The sequence below is a fragment of the Terrapene carolina genome, unplaced genomic scaffold (assembly GCF_002925995.2).
Source record: "Terrapene carolina triunguis isolate 2854851 unplaced genomic scaffold, T_m_triunguis-2.0 Scaffold58, whole genome shotgun sequence".
NCBI lineage: Eukaryota > Metazoa > Chordata > Testudines > Emydidae > Terrapene > Terrapene triunguis.
In genome coordinates, this window is record NW_020664409.1 from 5,051,503 (window position 1) to 5,071,619 (window position 20,117).

The 20,117-nt window shown below is 41.5% G+C and overlaps 1 protein-coding gene across 3 annotated transcripts; it reads right to left on the minus strand.

The window, feature by feature from the left end:
* Window positions 1-4,884: 4,884 nt before the first annotated feature.
* On the minus strand, window positions 4,885-16,138 carry RBM24 (RNA binding motif protein 24). Of its 3 annotated transcripts, none has more exons than XM_024200759.3 (4): window positions 15,641-16,138; window positions 14,490-14,613; window positions 13,183-13,237; window positions 4,885-7,045 (listed from the first exon to the last, which is right to left on the minus strand). In XM_024200759.3, exons 1-4 carry the CDS (start codon window positions 15,806-15,808, stop codon window positions 6,712-6,714), a joined length of 681 nt encoding a protein of 226 aa, XP_024056527.1. In that variant the 5' UTR covers window positions 15,809-16,138; the 3' UTR covers window positions 4,885-6,711. The 3 variants fall into 3 exon arrangements, with proteins under 3 accessions (XP_024056527.1, XP_024056529.1, XP_024056528.1); XM_024200761.2 differs by having other exon boundaries at window positions 15,664-15,833; XM_024200760.3 differs by lacking the exon at window positions 4,885-7,045 and adding an exon at window positions 7,527-12,852.
* Window positions 16,139-20,117: the final 3,979 nt, after the last annotated feature.

Consider the following 20,117-nt stretch of genomic DNA (forward strand, 5'->3'; position numbering starts at 1 on the left):
AACACATGCCCTACTGGCTAATTCACCACCTGCTTTGGTCTTGGAGGATGTCACTCAACCAGCCCATTAAGGTGGGGGAGGTAGAGTGGTCCAAGATTATACCAGGATAAATAGTTGCGTTACAATGAAACTATGCAGCTACAGTGATTCAGATAGGAAGTAAAGCTATGCAATGATAAGACCTTTATGTTCTGTCTTTTGTATTACTTTATGATCCTTCAAGGATGTTTTGTTCAGATGGCATTTTCCTATGGGGCTTTTATAGAGTCCTAGCCAGGTTTTACATAATATCTCCTACGTACCCTCAAGTTCGTAAGCACTTTCAAAAGTCTTTCTTGACTTCAGCCAAAATAGTAGAAGACACTAAAGGCTTAATAGTAATGTTTGTCGAGGTTAACTTAGAAATTTACTTCTGCAGCGAATGTGAAGATTCATCACAGTAGCAGAACTAGCCAAAGATCACAAGGTACTTAGGCTACCCCAGATTCAGGTTTAGGTGCCTAATCCCAGTTTTAGGCCCCACTGTGATCCACAAAACTCCCACTGAACCCTGTAGGGACCTAAATTTATTTGGCACCTGACTTTTCAGGGTAATAGTTCCCTCAGCACCTTGTTTATGTCTCTGGGCATATCCACTGTTGCCTCATTCTAGGCATCTGGAGGCCTATTTTCTGCCTAAGCCCCACAGCAATACATAAGCCATGGGGAGCTAGGAATTCATCCACCTATCTTGCATGCAGGGCCCGATCTGGTAGAAGTGCTCAGAGGCCACCTACCGGATTGGGTCTTATTCAAAATCTGGCTGCTGGAGGAGGAGGTGCCACCCACCTTATAACTTTTAGCTCAATGGTTACAGCACTCCTCTGGGATGTGGGAGACACTGGTTCAATTCTCACCTCTGCCTGAATTTGAATAGTGGTCTCCCACCTCTTAGGAGCATGCTCTAGACTCTGGGCAATGGGATAGTCTGATGTGGGGCTCCCTCAGTCTCTCCTGTTGAAGCTGTTCCACTTTGTATAAATACTTAGGGTTTATTGGGCCACAGAGCAAGAGTGACAATGACTCTGTAGCCTGGTGCTTAAGGCAGCCACATGAGAGACCCATGGTCCAGTCCCCCTGCTCCAATCACTCTTTTGTTAGTATACACAGTGGAATAGCTCCAACAGGAGAGACTGTGGGAGCCCAACATCAGAATAGCCCACAGCTCAGTGTTTAAAGCACGTGCCTGTGTGTAAAAGGCTGCTGTTCAAATCCTTTCTCTCCCTTAGGCAGAGTGGGGCATTGAACCTAGCACTCCCACATCCCATGAGAGTGTGCCAACCACTGGACTAAAAAGTTATAAGGTGGCTGTTACCACTGCCCCTGCAATCCAAAACAATAGTTTAAGAATTAGGTTTTTGGTGTATTGATGACATTAATTGCATGCTGCAGGAGTAAGGAAAGAATCAGGAAATTGGTTTACCTAATCATTCTAAGTTGTTGTTTGAAATTTTTCTATATTTCAGTATTTACATTTTTAATGTAATGTGGGATGCTGAGTAGATTTTCTTAAACAGAGGGTGTTACAAACTCCATGAAATGATCATAACTGAGCTTTAGTCATACTAAGGCAAAGAGAAATCTTGTACAATCATGTCTTTGATAATTTAGCACCATGTGTCTTTCTGTCAGCTTCCCAGCTTTGTCCTTAGCCATAAGGAACTCACAGTTGGATTCATGACAACTGTGAAGAAGCTTAGATGAGATTCTCTTTAATAGATTTCTATATGGTAAGAAAATTTTCAGATTTTGGAAGACAATCATCCTTGTAAAATTAATCCACGATAACATGCTAAAAAAACATATTCTGGGGAAGAGGGGGGAAAGGGGAAATGAAAGATGTCTGGAGAGCCAAATGTGGCAGCTGGAGGAGAGAAAAAATAGACAGATGGAGTAGGCAAGAAATGCTACAAGGGGTAAGAGAGGCAGCTGGGAGATTTAAAAGAGATGGCCTGAGAGATGCCAGGAGTCTGTCGGAGAGAGAGACTGGGAGCTACATGGCTCTGGCTGTAATGAGAAATGTGCCAAAAATGAGAAGAAAAACAGCTGTAGGAAACAGAACTTCAAATGTTTTAAAAAACATTGGTGGATGTGCAAATTTTATAACTACTAAATGAGTACATGGATTAACCGCTCCTTTTCTTCCGGGGTACCTGCTCTTTCATGGCTCTGAAACCACGCTACCCTCCCAGCTCGGCTTTCACCCGGGACCTCTTCTTCCTCCAGGCCCTTCAAGATTCTTCTCCTGCTCCCATGTCGAACACCCTGGTTTCCTGATGCTCTGCTGACCCCTTCTACTGCTGTTCCTGGATGCCTTCTCCTCTGCGCTCTTGGAGTCTGATCCAAAGCCTGCTGAAGGCAAGGGAGACTACCATTCACTTCAATTGACTTTGTGCCAGGCCCCTGTACTGCCTCTTTTGCTGTTCATCTTTCATTTCCTGGCCAGCTCCTGTCCATTATTCAGAGAATGTCAGTTTTAATAGTGGGACATCTGTCTCTCTAAAGAGGATGTGCTGGCAGCAGACAGTTTTAATAGCTCCTACCCATAAGGAGTTTTTACTATAAGTTTCAAAGGCTTATACTCTAAAGCGCTAATTGGAAGAGGAGCAGGAATTGGCAGAATTGAAGTGTCTGACTGAACAGTTCCTAGAACTGGCAGGTTCTTTCACAAGCTTGTAATGAGCACACACTGTCTTTGATGAAAAGGAAACAGAAAAAAACATGGATGGTTAGGCACTTAACAGGCCATGTGCATGTACAAATGTACAAGCTGTGCACACACATTGGGGAAATACACATATAAGCTAGGCAGATGCCAATGTCTGTAAAGTATATACTTGTATGCTCCTACCTTTGAAAACCTGGCCCTGTTGTTGTTAATCAGCAGTAATGACAAAGGGAAAGAATGATCAGAAGGAATTAAGGTTGTGGAATGAAGGGCCTGGAGCAGGACTGGAGGAGATCATGGTGAACCCTCTCCCATCAAGAACTCTGTTATGCAGCATCATGAAAATTACAGACATGCTGTCTAGCTTCTCCAATGTCTCCCAGGGACTCTGATTTACTAAAGAGATAACCAAGGGACCAGGAGCTGCAGCACACTCAACTAACACATGGGAGGACAGAGATAGACAACCAGAGATCCCTACAGCAGTTAGAGAGCACAAGGAAGGAGGGTGGGATGAAAGAGAGTGTGTGTGTGGGGGGGAGGGAGTGGGGGAAGAAATGGAGACCAGAAAGAACGAATTTCCCACAAAAATAAATAAAATATACTACACTAAGAAGAATAAAAAATGGGAGATACGGTCCATGCAACACACCTGAGTTAACTTTGCTGTGGGAACCTTAATGTTTGTATTTCTTGACTCGGTTATTTTAGCTGTAGCACCAAAGTGATTTACATTTAAAAGGGTCTTCAACAACAATCTTTTCTCTACCCTTACATAACTCATGCAATGGCCTGTCACAAAGCAATCCCTGGAGTGCAGTGTGTCCCCTCTTCATATCTCACACAGGGGTTCACATCACCTTAACAGCAGGGAAGAACAGAGGTAGGGCCTATGACTATGCATCCTGCCCCCGCCCCCCCCCGCCCCCGCCATCTTCCACGGTGGCCCAAGGAGCAGACCCAGTGCAGCAGCAGAGGAGGCTAGTGTGCCACTGGGCTTCAGGAAGTGCGACACTGTGTTCTTCTTGCATTCTGGGAGGAATTGGTATTTCTGAGGCTAGCCAATCCCATGTCTGAATTTAGGCCCTCATTTTCCCCTGTGGGCCTAACACATGTAGGAAAGAAGTAAGTGAGTTTAAACTAGGAATTTCTGACTCATTCTTCTACTGGGTGTTTATATATCCCCAAGGAAGCAGCAAAGGAGATTTTTCTCCCTGAGCCCATGGATCTCAGGTGATCCCACAGGAGGCAGTTCAGCACCCCTCTCTCCCGCCCCTACTAGGTACGAGCAGTTCACTGTTTGTTTAGAAGGGGAATTTGATGCTTGTGGACATGAGTGCAGTAGTCCTGGAGAATTAAGTCCTATGTTCACCCAAGGTGAAATTTACCCCAGAGCAGCAGATCAGCACCACTGAAGTCCAACTCATGCCCGCAGGATAAGACTCCAACAGAGCACACACACCTTGTGTTGACACGCTGTATGGGAGCAACTTTCACCCACAGAACTGATGCAGCAGACGTAGCAACAGAGGAAGCCTTCTCTATACCACTCCACTTAAGTAATCCAGTGTGCAGGGGAGACTACGTCTAGCAGTAAGAGAGCAAGTCTCCATGCTCAAACTTTCATCTCTGTCATTTTTCATTACAATCTTAGCAATTAGCATCAATTATAGTACAGTAGTGATTTTCAGGACCTGGATAACTTGTTCAGTAAGCACTGGCTGAGGCTGCCATTCATTTCATATGAGGCTCCTCTTTTAGTTGTTGGATGACAGTGGTTTTTGGTCATTAGCAACTTGGGCTGATCATGAACAGATAGAAGAGCTCTGCCAGACAGCATGAACTAACGCTAACCACCGAACTCTCCAAAGCTTCTATTTGTAATGTTGGGAAATGTTAAAGCAAAAAAACACCAGCCCCCTCCCTCAAATGTTCCCTTGCACTAAATGTTTAATAACTTTCCATCCAAAGAGTGTATTTTCTACCCTACATCATCTCTATTCTAGGATTTGCTCAATATAATTTGACAGTGCTCCATTTACATTAGTCTGCAGCTCTGAAACCATTGTGACACCTTGTTCTCCCCACAGTCCAGGAATTTTACAAACAAGTCAAGGCTTCTAATTACAGTTAGAAGACATCCACTACTGGTTGAGCACAAACGTAAATAGACTGGATGCAACAATATTTTTTATTATATTTAATACAAGTGAATAGATTAGAAGATCTGAAATGTTATAAGGCAATATACATACTGAATAAATAGCACAGGAGTCATGTCTACATTATATAACACTGGCTAGTATTCAGAATACTTAAAATAAATCCAGTGACATTGGATAAAGTCCATAAAAATGCTATCCTGGATAAAGTCCATAAAAATGCTATCCTGTCTTCCCTTGTATGAAATTGTTCAAGTATAAAAAATCCAATACAGTGTAAAATATTAAATTCCAATTAGGTCAAGAATAAAAATTGCAAGTATTGCAGTTTCACAGGACAATGTAAAGCAGCATTCTCAAGCAAATGAAAAAATAGTCTACATACAGATGTGTGAAGAAAAAAAAATCTGTACTAATGTATTTGAGAGGCCTACATGAAAAAAAATACTTAAGAGGGAAAAGCCTGGAACTAGCAATATTTAATGTAAAAACCTAAAAAGTGTTAAATTAAGAGTACCCTCATACAGTGCACGTACTGAATTTAAATAAATCCAAGTCAACATCTTTAATTGATTAGGTTAATATTTAATATGCTACATCTAAACCTGCTAAATAATTTATGCCATGAGATGAATACATAATTTTACAGTGTCACATCTAAAGTTGCTTTCTTTAGAGCGCAGCATAGTAAAACTTTCAAAATAAATATTTTTTTTAAATAGCATTACAATTAAGGCACAGTATATATCACATACCATTAACCCTTGAAGAACTGCAATCTCAGTAACAAAAGTTGTCTCGTACTGTATGTTCTCTAATAAATATTTTTAAATATTCTGAAATAGATACTAAAATTGTACAAAGTTTCAAAAAAGGAAAAAAAGAAGTTCCCTTAAAACAGTTCTTAAAGGTTTAAATTCAGCAAGCTTCTTCCTGCCTTTATTCACAAACCATGAACAGATGCAATAAATAGAAAGAGAAGGCTGTTGTAGTAAAGGGCTGATCCTATTTCAGAATCAGAATAGCTGACACGAGCAGTTAAAGTTTCCCAAAAGTGAAACAGGATGGAGAGAGGGATTAGAAAGTGACAAGCTCATCAAACGAGCACAAGTGATGTGTTCTTTCCAGAACTGTCTGTGTTATTGATTGTCTCTACAGCTGTTGCGCCCATTAATTCCACATCACTTGCTCCATAGTTCCACTCATCCAGAGGACAGATAAGAAAATAACTTTGGTGCCTGTCCACCATTTTATCAACCGGCCATGTTCCTCAGATTGTTCGATGCCCATTAATGAGATAGTGAGAAAATATTTTCCCACTAAAACAAGTTCTATAGGCCACAGTGAAAACTAGAAATGACAATCAGTGCTTTACACATTTTTTAAAAAAAAAAATTAAACTTGATACAGGCTACATATTGCTCACTGATTTTTTTTCCCCTGGTTCAACTTTTTCAAATAATATTTTCTCACTTGTAAAAGGCAGTATGCTTCCCTGATACTGTAAAAAATACACATTTACTTTTTATTTTATTTTTTTAATATAAAGTCCCATTGTTACTCCTGCCATGGTTTCATGACAGTACATTATAGATTGTTTCTTCTCAATTGATACCTGAAACTGGTACTCCCACCCCACCCCTTCCCTAATAGCAACATTATTTGGATGCATGCTGTATGAAGACAGTGGAATAAAAAAAAAATCTTTAACTTTGCAGTAGCATAGCTTTTCTTAAAGCTGCTTAGTTAAATGTTAATTGTCTCTTATTAACTACTTATATTGGAAGGCTGGAAGAAAGGAAGAGAAAGAAAGAGATCTATCTTTCTTCAGAAGTCCATCTGCTATTGCATGCGGTCTGTTTGCAGCTGTTGTGGCTGGTATTGGCCAAAAGCTGCAGCAGCTGTCCCAGGTGCTGCAGCAGTGAGTGGTTGCTGGACTGCATAGCCATAACCCCCAGCAGTGACATATCCTGCAGCAGCTGGGGATGCTGCATACGGGTACTGGTCATAGGCAGCAGCGGCAGCAGCAGCTGCCGCAGCTGAGTATTGTGCATATGCCGCTCCAGTGTAATCAATGTAAGGTGTGGTGGAGGCAGCAGCTGCTGTAGGTTGGACATGTGGAATTACAACTCCTGGCTGCACAAAAGCCTGTGGATAGACATAATGAGCAGGTATCCTGTTGAAAGATGGAAGATAAAGTTAGAGGAAAACTTATGAATTTTAAGTGCTATTTCCATATTCAGAACTAAAACAAACTCAATTTAGTTGTTGTTATGAGCATAGGGTTGCCACAATAGCTAGATTTATTTAATACACCAACGTATCATTTCAATAGCACAAAGAGATGCATTGCTCAAAAACCCAGCATTAGGAGATGACTTAATAGCATTAAACATAACACCATCAAGCAACACTAAACGTGTTCACTTTAAAATCTTTAGAAGGGCCAGTATTTGGGATGTCAGCTTAAGACATCTGTAAAAAAGCTTAATTTGTTTATTCCAGATCCAAGCTTGGATTGTTTATTTTTAAAATAATTGGTAAGTGATTTTGTTGCCCTAATTCTGACTAACCTCATTGACTATTAGTAAAATTCTGTTATGAATACAGGTTTTATTATAACAGCTATGCAATTTGACAGTGTAGTCACTGTAATCAGTTTGCCAGTAGTAGATAATGCAGCTAAAGTTTTTTAGTTGGTCAGTTCTGTAGCCCATCACTCTCTCCCCCCCCCACCCCCCAACCCCTTTTAAAAAAAAAAAAAAAAAATTGTATTGTGGCAACCCTACTTAGATTGCTATGCAGACTCAGCACACATTAATTTCTCTGCAACCTCAGTCACCCTTATTAAAAATTAAAAAAAAAAAAAAAACACAGGCGACAAAGGAGTTTAAAGTTCACAAGTGTGGTAAACACAGCACGAATCACACTTTCCAAACGAACTATAGTGCAGCTCACTCGGTCACAAGAGGCCATAGAGGAGAAGCTACATAGATGCTATTAAAATTCATAACAGTGATTCCTAAGTACATGTGCATCACACTTTTGTAAAGGTCATAAGGACACAAGGGTCAAACCTGTTTGACTATCAGGCCACTGATGTCCTGTTTTGTGCCAGCTTGTTTATTTCTATGCAAGACATACAGCATAGAGTTTTGGGAGATGGGGGTAGGATTAAATCTAAATAGATCTGGTGTTTAACAAAAGCAAAAAACAAGTTTATGGCTCATTAAATAACTGTTTGAACAAGTCAATAGATACACTTTCCCATTTCCTCCTCCAAATCAGAGAGCTTTGCTTCCTTAACTTACTAGCCCATGATTGAACTACTTTTGATACCAGTAGTAATCCTCTCACATCACACATCTGCATACAAATTAATCCCATCATTCCATTGTATCATGTAATATTAAAGACATGCTTTAGAATAGAGTAATACCATGTTCATTATACACTTAATCCCCCAATCCTGCGATTGGATCCATGAGTAGACTGAAGTCAGTGGGGCTCTACGCAGCCACAAAGTCTGCTTTTGCAGCTCCCAATGCAGGATCGGAGCCTTAGACTTTGCATGACAGTTAAAAATTTCCCTTTCCGGCTGAGTCTAAAGACAACTCCAGGCTTTTACCATTATATTTACATTGTAAACATAGCTGGAAAATTGCAGCACTACCATTTGTCCTCTTCCTCCAGCTTTAAGAGCCAGACAGTTTTTTTGAAAATAAAATAACAGTTTTACTTCCAGTTGTCAACAGTTCAATTAAATGGGACACTGTCAACTAAATTCATCCCAAGATAAAAAAGCCAAAGCATTAAATCTGATTGGCTTTTTAAATTATAAAAACTTAACATCCAACAGTCAGTTTAACATCCACGTAGAAGTGAATGAGCAGCAGTAGTTATGACTTAAATATTACTTTAAACAGTGAGAAGACAGTAATACATACTACATTTCTAGATCTTTCTCTGTGCGAACACAAATGACGTTACCGAGGATTTCTTAGAACACTTGTACATGTACTTAACTTCTTTTTAAAAACTAGACTGAAAGATACACATGCTCCCACTTAAACCCTTGTGACTTGTTTCCTTTAAGCCAAGAAACAAAACAGGTGGTGAATTACGAAACTATCCCTTTACAACAGCATTTTAGTCTGCATTATACATGAACCCTGTGCAGGCCCCCCACCATCATGCCGTTTCAGATATGGTGATTGACAGTATAAGCTGCAGTGGGGCTATTTTTGATCCATCTATCATGAGACAAGGGTTTCAAGCAGAGTAAAATGACTTTATAAGGCCAAAGTAAACGTCTATCTACTGCAAAGGCAAGCATGCATACATCTCAATGACACTGAAACACTGCTCTTTAATCTTTTGACCTCAGTTTCCCATTGTGCTGTGACACCTTAATAAAACACTCAGGTTTTTATAAAGAGTACTACTTTATAACAGACAATATTATATTGGGACAATATTTTAATTATACAACGGTCTTATGGCAAGGAACTTTTTTTCCATTTTGTAGTAAAGCTACTCCCTTAAAGAAAGAAAAAAGGCAATGTTTAGCACCAAGTAATTTTGGTGCATACAAGTGCTCTTGCCATCAGACTTAAGATTTTCATTAACCTAAGCTGTAAGAATACTTTTGCAAAGTTAGAACGTTAATTAGGTTTAATACTATAGTAGCTGTATAAGTAACAGTAAACTGCCAAATATATTATTGTAAGTGATATGCATACAAAATACAACTGAAACAAAAAGGTAGCCTAGGCTGATCTGGAATAGCTGCAATACATAGGAATTCAGTATTAATGGACAGAACAATTGTGATACCATTGAATTCTTGAACAAGTAGTTACTGGACTGTGCATGAGACCTGTTCCTTCTATTCTGGATCTTGCATTGCTTCATCTGTTCTTTGTAAGTACAATTAACTAGCAGATTTAATTCAAAAGTTCAATATTGAACAGCCTTCTTATACCAGAACAAGAGAGTTATGCACACTAAACAAAAAAAAACAAACAAAAAAATCAAGCATGTTTTGGGGGTTAAGTTTGAGCTCAATGCCTTCTGCAGTATATTGAAAAATATATACATTCGGTTTTCTTTGACCATGGCAGTTTCATGCCACAACTGTTTCAAAATTATCAGCTGCCTGACGTTACACAGATCTTTTAATTATCAACTGTGGTCAGAACTCTTCCCTCCATCCCTTATAATCAATTATTAGGATTTTGTAAAACTTAGAAGTGACTTAGCAAGTGTTTGATATCAGCTAACCATTCGTTGGCCAGCTTGTCCTCTTGGGACTTAATTCGGCTGTCATTGAAGTTGGTGGGAACTTTTTCATTTACTTCAGGATCAGTCCTTAGACGAACAGGGAAAAAGATCTAACTATTCACATCCTACGTCCACCTCTCCCTTCATGCATGTAATTTTCCACTGATGTTAAGTGGTAATTATGCATGCAAAGGAAAAGAAGCTACCTCAATGGAACAAAATAAAGATCTTTAAAAAAACCGCATTAATTCAAAATGAATTCAATAGCAGCATTTGGTGTTTCAGTATACAGCTATACTTTTATGAGTCACAGTGGGATAAGTAACCAACACTGAACTCTTCAAGGTCCCTTCCTGACCTACATTTCTATGATTGTGGTCAGATTCAGCATGCCAGGTCTCACACATATAGTAAATGAGATTCTGGATGTAAAGAGGAGGTGAGATCAGGAAACGTTACTTGGGTGAGAGAATTAATCGCTATAGCATAGAAAAAATAAACCAGAACTACAAGTATTTTATGAACAGGAACTAACGTTGCTTCTCTTAGCTAGAGTAAAGCCGGGGGGGGGGCGGGTACCGTACTCAGAACTAAGTATATTCTCCCACTAAATCTGATGTAATGTGATGCTGAAAGTAACTGCATTTTGTCTGAAAGGTAGAACTCTGACAGAGCACTGCTGACAAGAGCAAAGTAGAACCTCACTAATTTGCACTTTGCTAATTAATTCACATGCAGAAATGGCACTCTCTCCCCTTTTACTCGCAGAGCACAGTTCTGAGGTTCCATATTACTTAATTTTACATAGCATATGGAAGTACACTTACTAGTATTCACAGAAAAAAAATTAAAACTCAAAGTATGTTTCAATGGAGCCCAGCTATCACCTCAAAATATTACTCTTTACAGAAAAATTCTGTCCTTTTTAGCAAACCCAAACATTAAAATGTCTGAAAAATGAGCCCTTACACAACCCAGCCTGTTCCCCTTTCTCATACAGTCATCACTGTCTATTACTCCACTCAGTTTTCACTGCTCTCCCTAGCCTTTATCCCCTAAAATATATGCATAGATCAAAATAAGAGTTTAGTGGGAGATTATTGGAAGTGCATCCCTTGAACATGAAGTTAGATTGTATAATCTCTTGTAACTGGAGGTAACAGAAAAGGTACAGGGAACAAGGATAAAAATGAATACTGGATTCTGCCAGTTTAAAGCACATACCACCCCTCTTTGCAAAATATGCCTCTAATTCAGATTGATATACAGTGTGTTAGAACCAGAAAAGGCTGATGGATTGGAGAAGAGAATCCATTTTTATTAAGTCCCTTAAGCAGTATATAGTCCCAGTTCCTCCTTTCTTGCTATGCTAGGCAAGTACTTCCTCTTTTCCTCACAACTGCTCCCTTCTCATTCCACCAGCTCCTCTTTGTAACCCTGCTTTTATGCCCTTCTAGGTAACCCCTCCCTTAGTGTGAGCATCAGATTATCATATATTCTTTTCAGTTTCCCCACCATTTCTCCAAGAATATTAAGAGATGCTGGCTTTGTTGAAGGGAAGTAAGACATATCTGGGAATATTATAAGAAGCAAAAATATATATATCATAATTGAGCTTCAGGTACATTTTCAAAACTAGTTTCCTGATTATTACCATGCTTCCCAGAAAACCACTAAAGCACTCTACTGTGAGATAAGAAGTTGTATGTGAAGTTTCTGGAAGACTGATTTCCCATCCCCACAACTTTTCCAAAAGGAAAACGATCAACTTCTAATGGAAAGCTAGCTTCAACTTTAACTATGGAGCAGCTACTGCCATTTCATAACACCAAGGTACAGTAGATCTTAAATCTACACTTGTCAAGTAATTGAACAAAGTACATCCTTTGATGCATTCTCCTGCTTTGTTAGCTTATTTATTAAATTATCAAAATTTATTATTTTGCAGTGACCTAGTCAGTGTGAATTAGTGAGGTGTACAGGACAGAAAATTTAAGCAGACTTCACCTCCTAATTTTACATCTATAAAAAGCAAGTGTTAGAAATACTTAGGAATAGTATACTTGTATTTTTTTTTTATTTATTTATTTTTTTTAAAAGGAAATGCACTACATATTGAAGTCTGATGGAGAAGTTAAAGACTGGAATTAGAAAGCCCAAGTGGAAGCACAGTGTTAATCAAAAGAGCTCCACACCCCTTCATACCCCTCTCAAGGAACAAAACCAAGAACTATAAACATGCAAGCAATAGGTTGATTTTCTTTATTAAAAAAAAATCAAGATGTCACACAATTTAGCACTCAATACAAAATACGAATATGGTTAAAAAAAAAAAGTCACAGGCTACAGCTTGAAAGCAAGAAAAAAAAAAAAAGTCCCTTTGCTCCCCATGGCAAAGTCAACACTCCTCAACAACAAAAACAAAATTAAGAGACCCCCAAAAACTTTCACTACAGCTCTTTCAATTAAATAAAAGCACACAGTTTAGCTATCAACACCACTTCATTTCTGTAAAAAATAATAAAAAAAAAAGCACACGGAGGTCTATTGACTATATGAAAAAACATACATGCATCGTTAATCACCATTTTAGCTTGTTTGTGTTTGAGTCTACTGGTTACAGTGTTTAATTCCAAACAGAACTATTCCACCTCTTATCATCATATCCTTCTGATCAGTTATCTTAACTGTAAACGATCCCTGTCAGATTAGAAAGAGATAAATAACATTGAGTCAAGCTGGGGGAAAAATAAATAAATGGGGGGCACAGCGATCTTGTATAAAGTCATACCACTTTCTTTTATTAGAGGGTGGTATGGGTCTGATCCTCTTGGGTTGGGAGGGCTGCATACTTCGTATACACAACTTGACTCAGCTGTGGTCTTTAGAGCATTACCAAAGAGAACATATTTACAAGGTATATGTTTTTAAGTCTGGAAATTTGAATGGCAGCATTATAAAGTCAGTGACAGTACTGTGAGAGGCCATCCAAGGTTATACTTTGTTTGTGGACCTGTTTTATAGACTTACCCAAAAGGCCTCTGTATGAGAGCTGGATGAAGATGCTGAACACCAAAGGCAAAACCTACCAACAAAACACATCACATTCTCTATATGAGCATTCCATCAGCTGCTTATTTATGCTATACACACAGTAACCTTCACTAACAAGCACTAGTAAAGATGTTCAACAGAGCAAAGAACCACAGGTTACAGAATGAGTGTTTTAGATAATTTTTTTTTTACAATTTAAACCAGAGGTACATGATTGTGACTCCTGCCAATTTTCAAAAAGACAACTTATTTGGCAACAACTAGGAGAATTTCACTGAACTGTTATTTAAAACCAAATGTTTTCTAGCAGCAAAGTCTAGTCCTTAACTCTAAAGCCTAAGAATTATAAATTGGATTGTAACTGGATGAATATATGTGTTTCTACAGACTTAACTGGGAGCCATGCATGCAAACATAAGGGTAGAATTACTCATACTGTAATATACACTGACTTCTTACTTCCTGAAATATTCATATTGGGCCTGATTGCAAGCCCCTTAGTCATGTGAGTAGACCCATTAACTTCAGTTGGAATATTCAGGTGACTAAGTTCTCACATAGGTGACTAAGTACCCACCAATGTGAGTATTTAGTCACCTGAGTATTTCCACTGAAGTTAATGGGTCTACTCATGTGACTAACAGCCCACCAACATCAGTAAGGGGTTCACAGTCTGCCCTCTTTAAAATATGAACATTAACGCACTACTATATTCCCATTTATTTTGCTGTGAAGCTGTGGTATTGAACAGGGCATGAAATCAGTGAGTGAGTTTTGGATCAGATCTGGCCTTGTGATAAATCCATTCCTTTTTTCATTCAGTGCAATAGATTCCATGTGTTTTAGAAGTTCCCATTAAGAGACCGACTGTGTTAATAAGACTGGGCACATCTAGAAGTTCCTGTATCCTAGCAATAACTCTTTTACCTCAATTATACTGTAAATTGTGTTTGTCATTTCATTCATAATATAGGGTCCAACAAAATGGAAATTTTGTATGGAGGAAATTTCTCAAAGGGGACATGTATTCCTCTATGTACAGTGCACATGCACACCCTTAGTTTTTATGAAAGCATTCTTACAGATAGCCAAGAAGTTATGGATTACATACATTAAAACACAAACACACACACACACACTATACTCCACGGAAAGTGGTGGCATTGCCGGAGAGAGCCTTTTTTTTTTTATTTTATTTTAACTCAGACTGAAGTTTTGTTCTTCTCAGAAACTTTGTTGAAGGGCAGGGGAGGGAGAAAAAGAGAGAAAGAGACTTTCCTCACCTGGTTGCATTATCCTTGGTTTTGCTCCCAGGTATGCCAGGTTCACATTGGCCTTCCTGCCATCAATGATAGGATTGGGATCTTTGCAAGCCCTTTCAGCAGCTGCTCTATCAGCCATGGTGACCTTAACAATATACAATGCTATGAATTAAACCACTTTTGCCATTGAAAAAGAAGCAGAATTCACCTTTTCACTAAAACAACCAGCTTTCCCCCCCCCCCCCCCAAAAAAAGACAGTATGAAAAATATGAAGCTTCATCTCCCTAGATGTTTTTGGTACAAAATTAATGGGCTTGCTTGAATAATTAAGATAAATCGGGTTTGTTTACATGAAGAGACTGAGGAACTTTAACACGAATTAACGAAAGGCCCGAGAAGTTAAAATGCATTAGTTAAAGCACGTTAAATCCCCTCGTGGATGCTCTCATTCAGAAATAAAGGGACCTTAGTTCTTTAGCTTAAAACTCATTGAAGTACAAAAAATACCCTTCCTTTCCTTTGTTCTGTGCTTAACTGGTAAACAGACACAGAAATCAGGTTGTTTTAAGCTTCTAGTTTGCTGCAGTACAATATTAGGGGTATGTACATGTATAGGAGCCCCCTGTACTACCACAGATAAAACTTCTAAGTCATATCAGTAAACAACCAGCTAGCCTAATTTGTTGCCAGAAATCTGCACTAACTTTTCACGTGCAAACCACGATCCAAATCCCCTCCATTAGGGATTCCCCATCCTTTCCCCTTCCCTCAAAAAAATTAAATAACTCCTCAAAACACAGTACCCTTCCCCCCCCCCCCCCCCCCCCCCCCCCCCCCCCCCCCCATCAGACAAACCCTTTATCTAGGGCTGCCCTCTGGATCTACGGTGCAGCAGCATGCTGGCCTTTGCCTCACAAGAAGTTTCTTTCCGGATTCAGGCGCTTATCCCCCTTTACCTGTCTTCCCACCCCCACAGGCAATACAATGCTGGCTTCTCAGCTTGTTTTAGTTTCCCCAGAAAGCGGTCGGATCCCTCCCACCCACAAAGCGGACCGAAGCTAAAAACGATGCAAAGTAGCCCCGGTGCCACCCAGCAGCGAGTTTCCACCCACTGGCTGCAGGAGCAGCAGCGGCAAAAACGACCCCCCAGAGAAACACCCCCACGACTTACAAATCCGTATCCCCGGGACTTGCCGGTCTGCCGGTCGGTGATGACCACGGCTTCCTCGATCTCCCCGAACACCTCGAAGTACTTGCGCAGGCTGGAGTCGGTGGTATGATAAGGCAGGCCCCCGACAAAGATCTTGGTGTAAGTGGTGTCCTTCTGGGTCGTGTGCATCTTCCGCGTCGTTCGCTGGCCCTGCCAGCCGGACAGCCCTAGGCAAACAAACGGGGAGAGTAGTGTGCGCCTGGGTGCGTTTACACGTGGTGGGAGGGGGTCTTATTCCGGAGTCAGACCCCTTTTGCAACTACACTGCGTTGCCTTTTGCAAACCAATCCGCCGCTGCCTCCTCCTCCTCCCACTCTCAGGGAGGGAGCCCCGCAGCCTCCAGCAGTTTTGAGGTAGGTGTTAGAAAAGGAGGATGGAGAGCGTCCAGTCTGGCGGAGGCAGCAGCAGCTACTGGAGAGAAATGCAGGGCCCGGACGCTAACAACGGAGTGGCTTTTCCCTGTTTGCTTTCCCCTAAAAGCCGGGGCACCCTGGGATCCTCCGCCTCCGTCACCAGGGGCGGGGATGGGGTGGGCCCTTCTTCGCCTATTGGCCCGCTTGGCAGCTGGAGCGGACACACAGCTGTTGCGAACAGCTGGGGGGTTGATTCTCTTCTCGTGTGTCTGGCAGCCCGGGCTGCAGGGAACGACTCGGGAGAAGCGCTGCACGCTCAGGTTTCCGCTTCAGGACAGGAGCAGCCCGAGCAGGAGAGGCGGATTCTCCCGGCCTGGTGTGAGTGGGAAGGGCCTTGAGGCTGCTCTGTGGCAGGGCTCGTGGAAGTCGCTAGCTCACACCCTGGGGCGAGGTTTCTGCTTCAGCTGCCACTGTCCTGCAATATCGCCGATCCCACTCCTGACTCCCCCGGCGGTGGGAGCATTGGACGCTGGTAGAGCTGCTTCCTCGGCCCTTCTCTTCACTAGCCCCTTTTCCTTGCGCAATCACCACTGGAGAGAAAGAAGAGACCTAGAGAGCGCTGAGGGGCAGGGATGGGGGCTCAGAGCCCCAGGGGTGCCTATCACAGTCACAGAACTCCTCCCTGTGCCATACAGGTAGGGGAATTTGAGGCGGGAGATTGGTAGGGGAGAGGCAGGAAGGGGGCAAAGGTAATAGGAAAGAAAAGCAACAAAGAGTCCTGTGGCACCTTATAGACTAACAGATGTATTGGAGCATAAGCTTTTGTGGGTGAATAGGAAAAAAAAGGACATAACAGGAAAGAAAGGTGAGTGAAAGACAGTTGTGCATCAGTGTAGTATTGGGAAACCAAAGCTATTCACCTCTGCTCCCCCACACCCTTCTTAGTGCTACTATTGACTCTTCCCTCACTCCTCTGTGCTCATTTGCCCCTTTGGCCTTTTTCTTTGAACCCACCCTTGCTATAGATAGAAGTCCCCTATCAATTTGCAAGTGGGACTTTATCGTCGAAATGGTGTCTACGTTGATCTCTCTGTAGCTTCCCTTACCAGAGTATCTGTGTGCCCTGCAAGATTAAAGTACACAGTTTACCTGTAGAGGACCTCTAGCTCTTTCGTTCTGCAGTCTACTTCACACAAGAAAGCCTTATGGCCCACCTCTATTCCAAAATTCTCCTACATCAAAATAGGTGGTTTTAAAAATGCTCCCTTCCACACATCAGGAAGAAAGGCTCTGCAGACTTTTTGTGGTCCATGATCTTCAGTTTAAGAAGTCTCTTTCCCTCTCTCTCCAGTGATCAGGTGTTCATGGTTAAAAAGAACTAGATAAATTCATGGAGGACAGGTCCATCAATGGCTATTAGCCAGGATGGGCAGGGATGGTGTCCCTAGCCTCTGTTTGCCAGAAGCTGGGAATGGGTGACAAGGAATGGATCACTTGATGATTACCTGCTGTGTTCATTCTCTCTGGGGCACCTGGCATTGGCCACTGTTGGAAGACAGGGTACTGGGCTAGGTGGATCTTTGGTCTGACCCAGTATGGTTGTTCTTATGTTCTTAAGCCGATCGACAAATAGCTCTATCTGTTTCCTGATTCAAAATATTAATGAACTTCCTGGATAGGGAATCTGTTTGTCCCTAATACATGTTATTTTTTTATAATTACTTAATATACGATTTACCTTAAGGGACAGGTGCAATTCCTTTGTGGCCCTATCTTTCACTTCTAGGAGCGTCACACACAAAGTTATTCTATGTTGTTTCTTTTTGAGTTAGAAATAAAAAACATTTAAAAAAAGAAAAACTCAGCATAGACAGATATACAGAACTGGAAGGTTAAAGTGTGTTGAAAAGCATTATGGAAGAGACATTGTATTGCTATAAGTGCCACTCAATCCTAGCAACACTTCTGTAGTCAAAATGGTGTCTACATTGACCTAATCACAAACTAACAATCTGATCATAAATAAATTGTGTTTGGGCTGAATGTACCTGTTTATAAAACGTTTCTTCCTGGAAGCATTTTTTTAAAGCAAGAAAATAATTTTTAGCAGCTTTTAAGTTAGAGAAACATGATCGTTACTGGCATTAGATATTTATCTTTGTATGCTTTTGGCTTCCATGTCAATTTGGAACATTACTTAGTGCTCTGAGACCCATGCCCAAACTTTTCAAGTTGTACATTTCAAATTGGATAGACTTCTGGGTATGTTGAGTTCTTTCCCCCTAGGCTTTGGAAGCCAAAGTTGTAGAAGACATTTTTGAATCATGGGGGCCCTATTGTAATACCCTCTTTTTTAACTCAAGCAGAACTCCTTATGGATGCTAAGGGGGAAATCTGCTTAAAAACTGATGGTATGACATGGCCTCAGGGGCTGTGCACATACAGCCCTTTTTATCTGTGTCCAGAGCCATCCCTAGGGTATGGCGAATCGGGGCCCAGGCCCCATGCTTTGGGGGGTCCCATGCTTTGTGAGAAGGTGGGTGGGGAGGTGAGGCTGGGGGCAGGTGGGGGGGGTGAGGAGGAGCCGCCCCCCCAACCTCCACCTCCCCCCAGTGCCTCCTGCCTGCCCCTCCCTCCCAGTGCTTACCGCCGATCAGTTGTTTCGCAGCATCTGGGGGGGAGGGGAGAGGAGCAAGGGTGCAGGGCACTTGGGGGAGAGGGCAGAACTGGGTGGGGAAGAGGTGGGGCAGGGCGGGAAAAAGCAGGGCGAGGGCAGGAAGGGGTGGGGGAGGAGTGGTGGTGGGAAGAGGCCGGGCTGGGGTGGGGCCTTGAGGGAAGGGGTGGAGTAGGGGCAGGGCCTGGGCATAGTCAGGGGGAGCACTCCCTGGTAGATAGAAACTCAGCGTCTGTGTCCTGGCCCTGCACACCCCTAGGGACGGCCCTGCCTTTGTCATGTTCCATGGATTTCCATGAACCTTCAGATAGGAGGAGTGTGCACCTGCAGATCCTCATTCAGCCTTGTCTTCATAATCTTTCCACTTAATTGAGGCCATAAGGTGGGATCCATGAACAGACTTAGGCATTGCAGTGCTGAGTGTCACAGTGCTTAACTTTTAGGCACTTAAAAAAATCACAGGAACTACGCTGTGATCCACAAAGCTGAGTTAGTCACCTAGGCTTGCTATACAATGAAGTGGAGCCAACATTCTCTATTTTGCAACCAGGGCCCCAATTCTGCAAACACTCTTGCACATGTTTAGCTTTAAGCACATGAGTTATCCCATTGAAATCATAAGTGAGGTGTAAAATGGTGTTAATGGGACTGCTCATGCACATGCTTAAAGTTAAGCACATATGTAAGTGTTTGCAGGACCAGGGCCTCAATTTACCACCTGCAAATACCAAGCAAAGAGAAAAGTACCAGGGGCTAAGCTTAATAAGGGAACAAAGTTCAGCAACACTGTCACATTAACTTACACAGCATGATAAACATTCCTTTTGATGAGTACAGGATTTGAACAATCTCCCATTGGTTGACAAGGCTATATAACAGGGATGGGGGGAAATATCCACTTACAGTATATGTTCCATAGTATAATGTTTAATAAAACAGAGTACACCAGGGAAAATATGTCAAGACTTGCTCAGAAAGCTCCCTCCCAGATTCCACACTGGATTGTTTTTTTTTTTTTTTTTCTTTTAATAGATCACAGTCATTTTACTAGGGAGGCCTTGACCCAGAACAAATGTCTTATTGGAGTGAATTATTTGGGGCTGTGATGGGGAAATGACTGAAGCAGAAAATAAAATAAGACTTTTTATATTAAATATTTTGCTCTCTTGAGTCAATGGGTTCATGTTTAGAAAGATCAGTTGTTTATGGTCTGTTTAAAGTTCTAATCAGCCTACTGACCATCCATGACAGGAAGTGTCTAACCCGCACTCACCAAACACCCAAGACAAGCAAAAACCAGGTCACCTGTGAGCAAGTGAGTTCTCTCTCATGCACCTGTCTCGATCAGGGAAGGTGTAAGTAAATCCAAGGAGGGAGATGATGTATTAATTCTGACGGGCGATGGGAATTC

Coding starts and splice junctions, on each gene's coding strand:
- RBM24 (XM_024200759.3), bottom strand. CDS start 15,808: ATGCACACGACCCAGAAGGACACCACTTACACCAAGATCTTTGTCGGG. Junction 14,614..15,640: donor AGTCCCGGGGATACGGATTT/GTAAGTCGTGGG, acceptor TATATTGTTAAG/GTCACCATGGCTGATAGAGC. Junction 13,238..14,489: donor ACCAAGGATAATGCAACCAG/GTGAGGAAAGTC, acceptor TTTTGTTGGTAG/GTTTTGCCTTTGGTGTTCAG.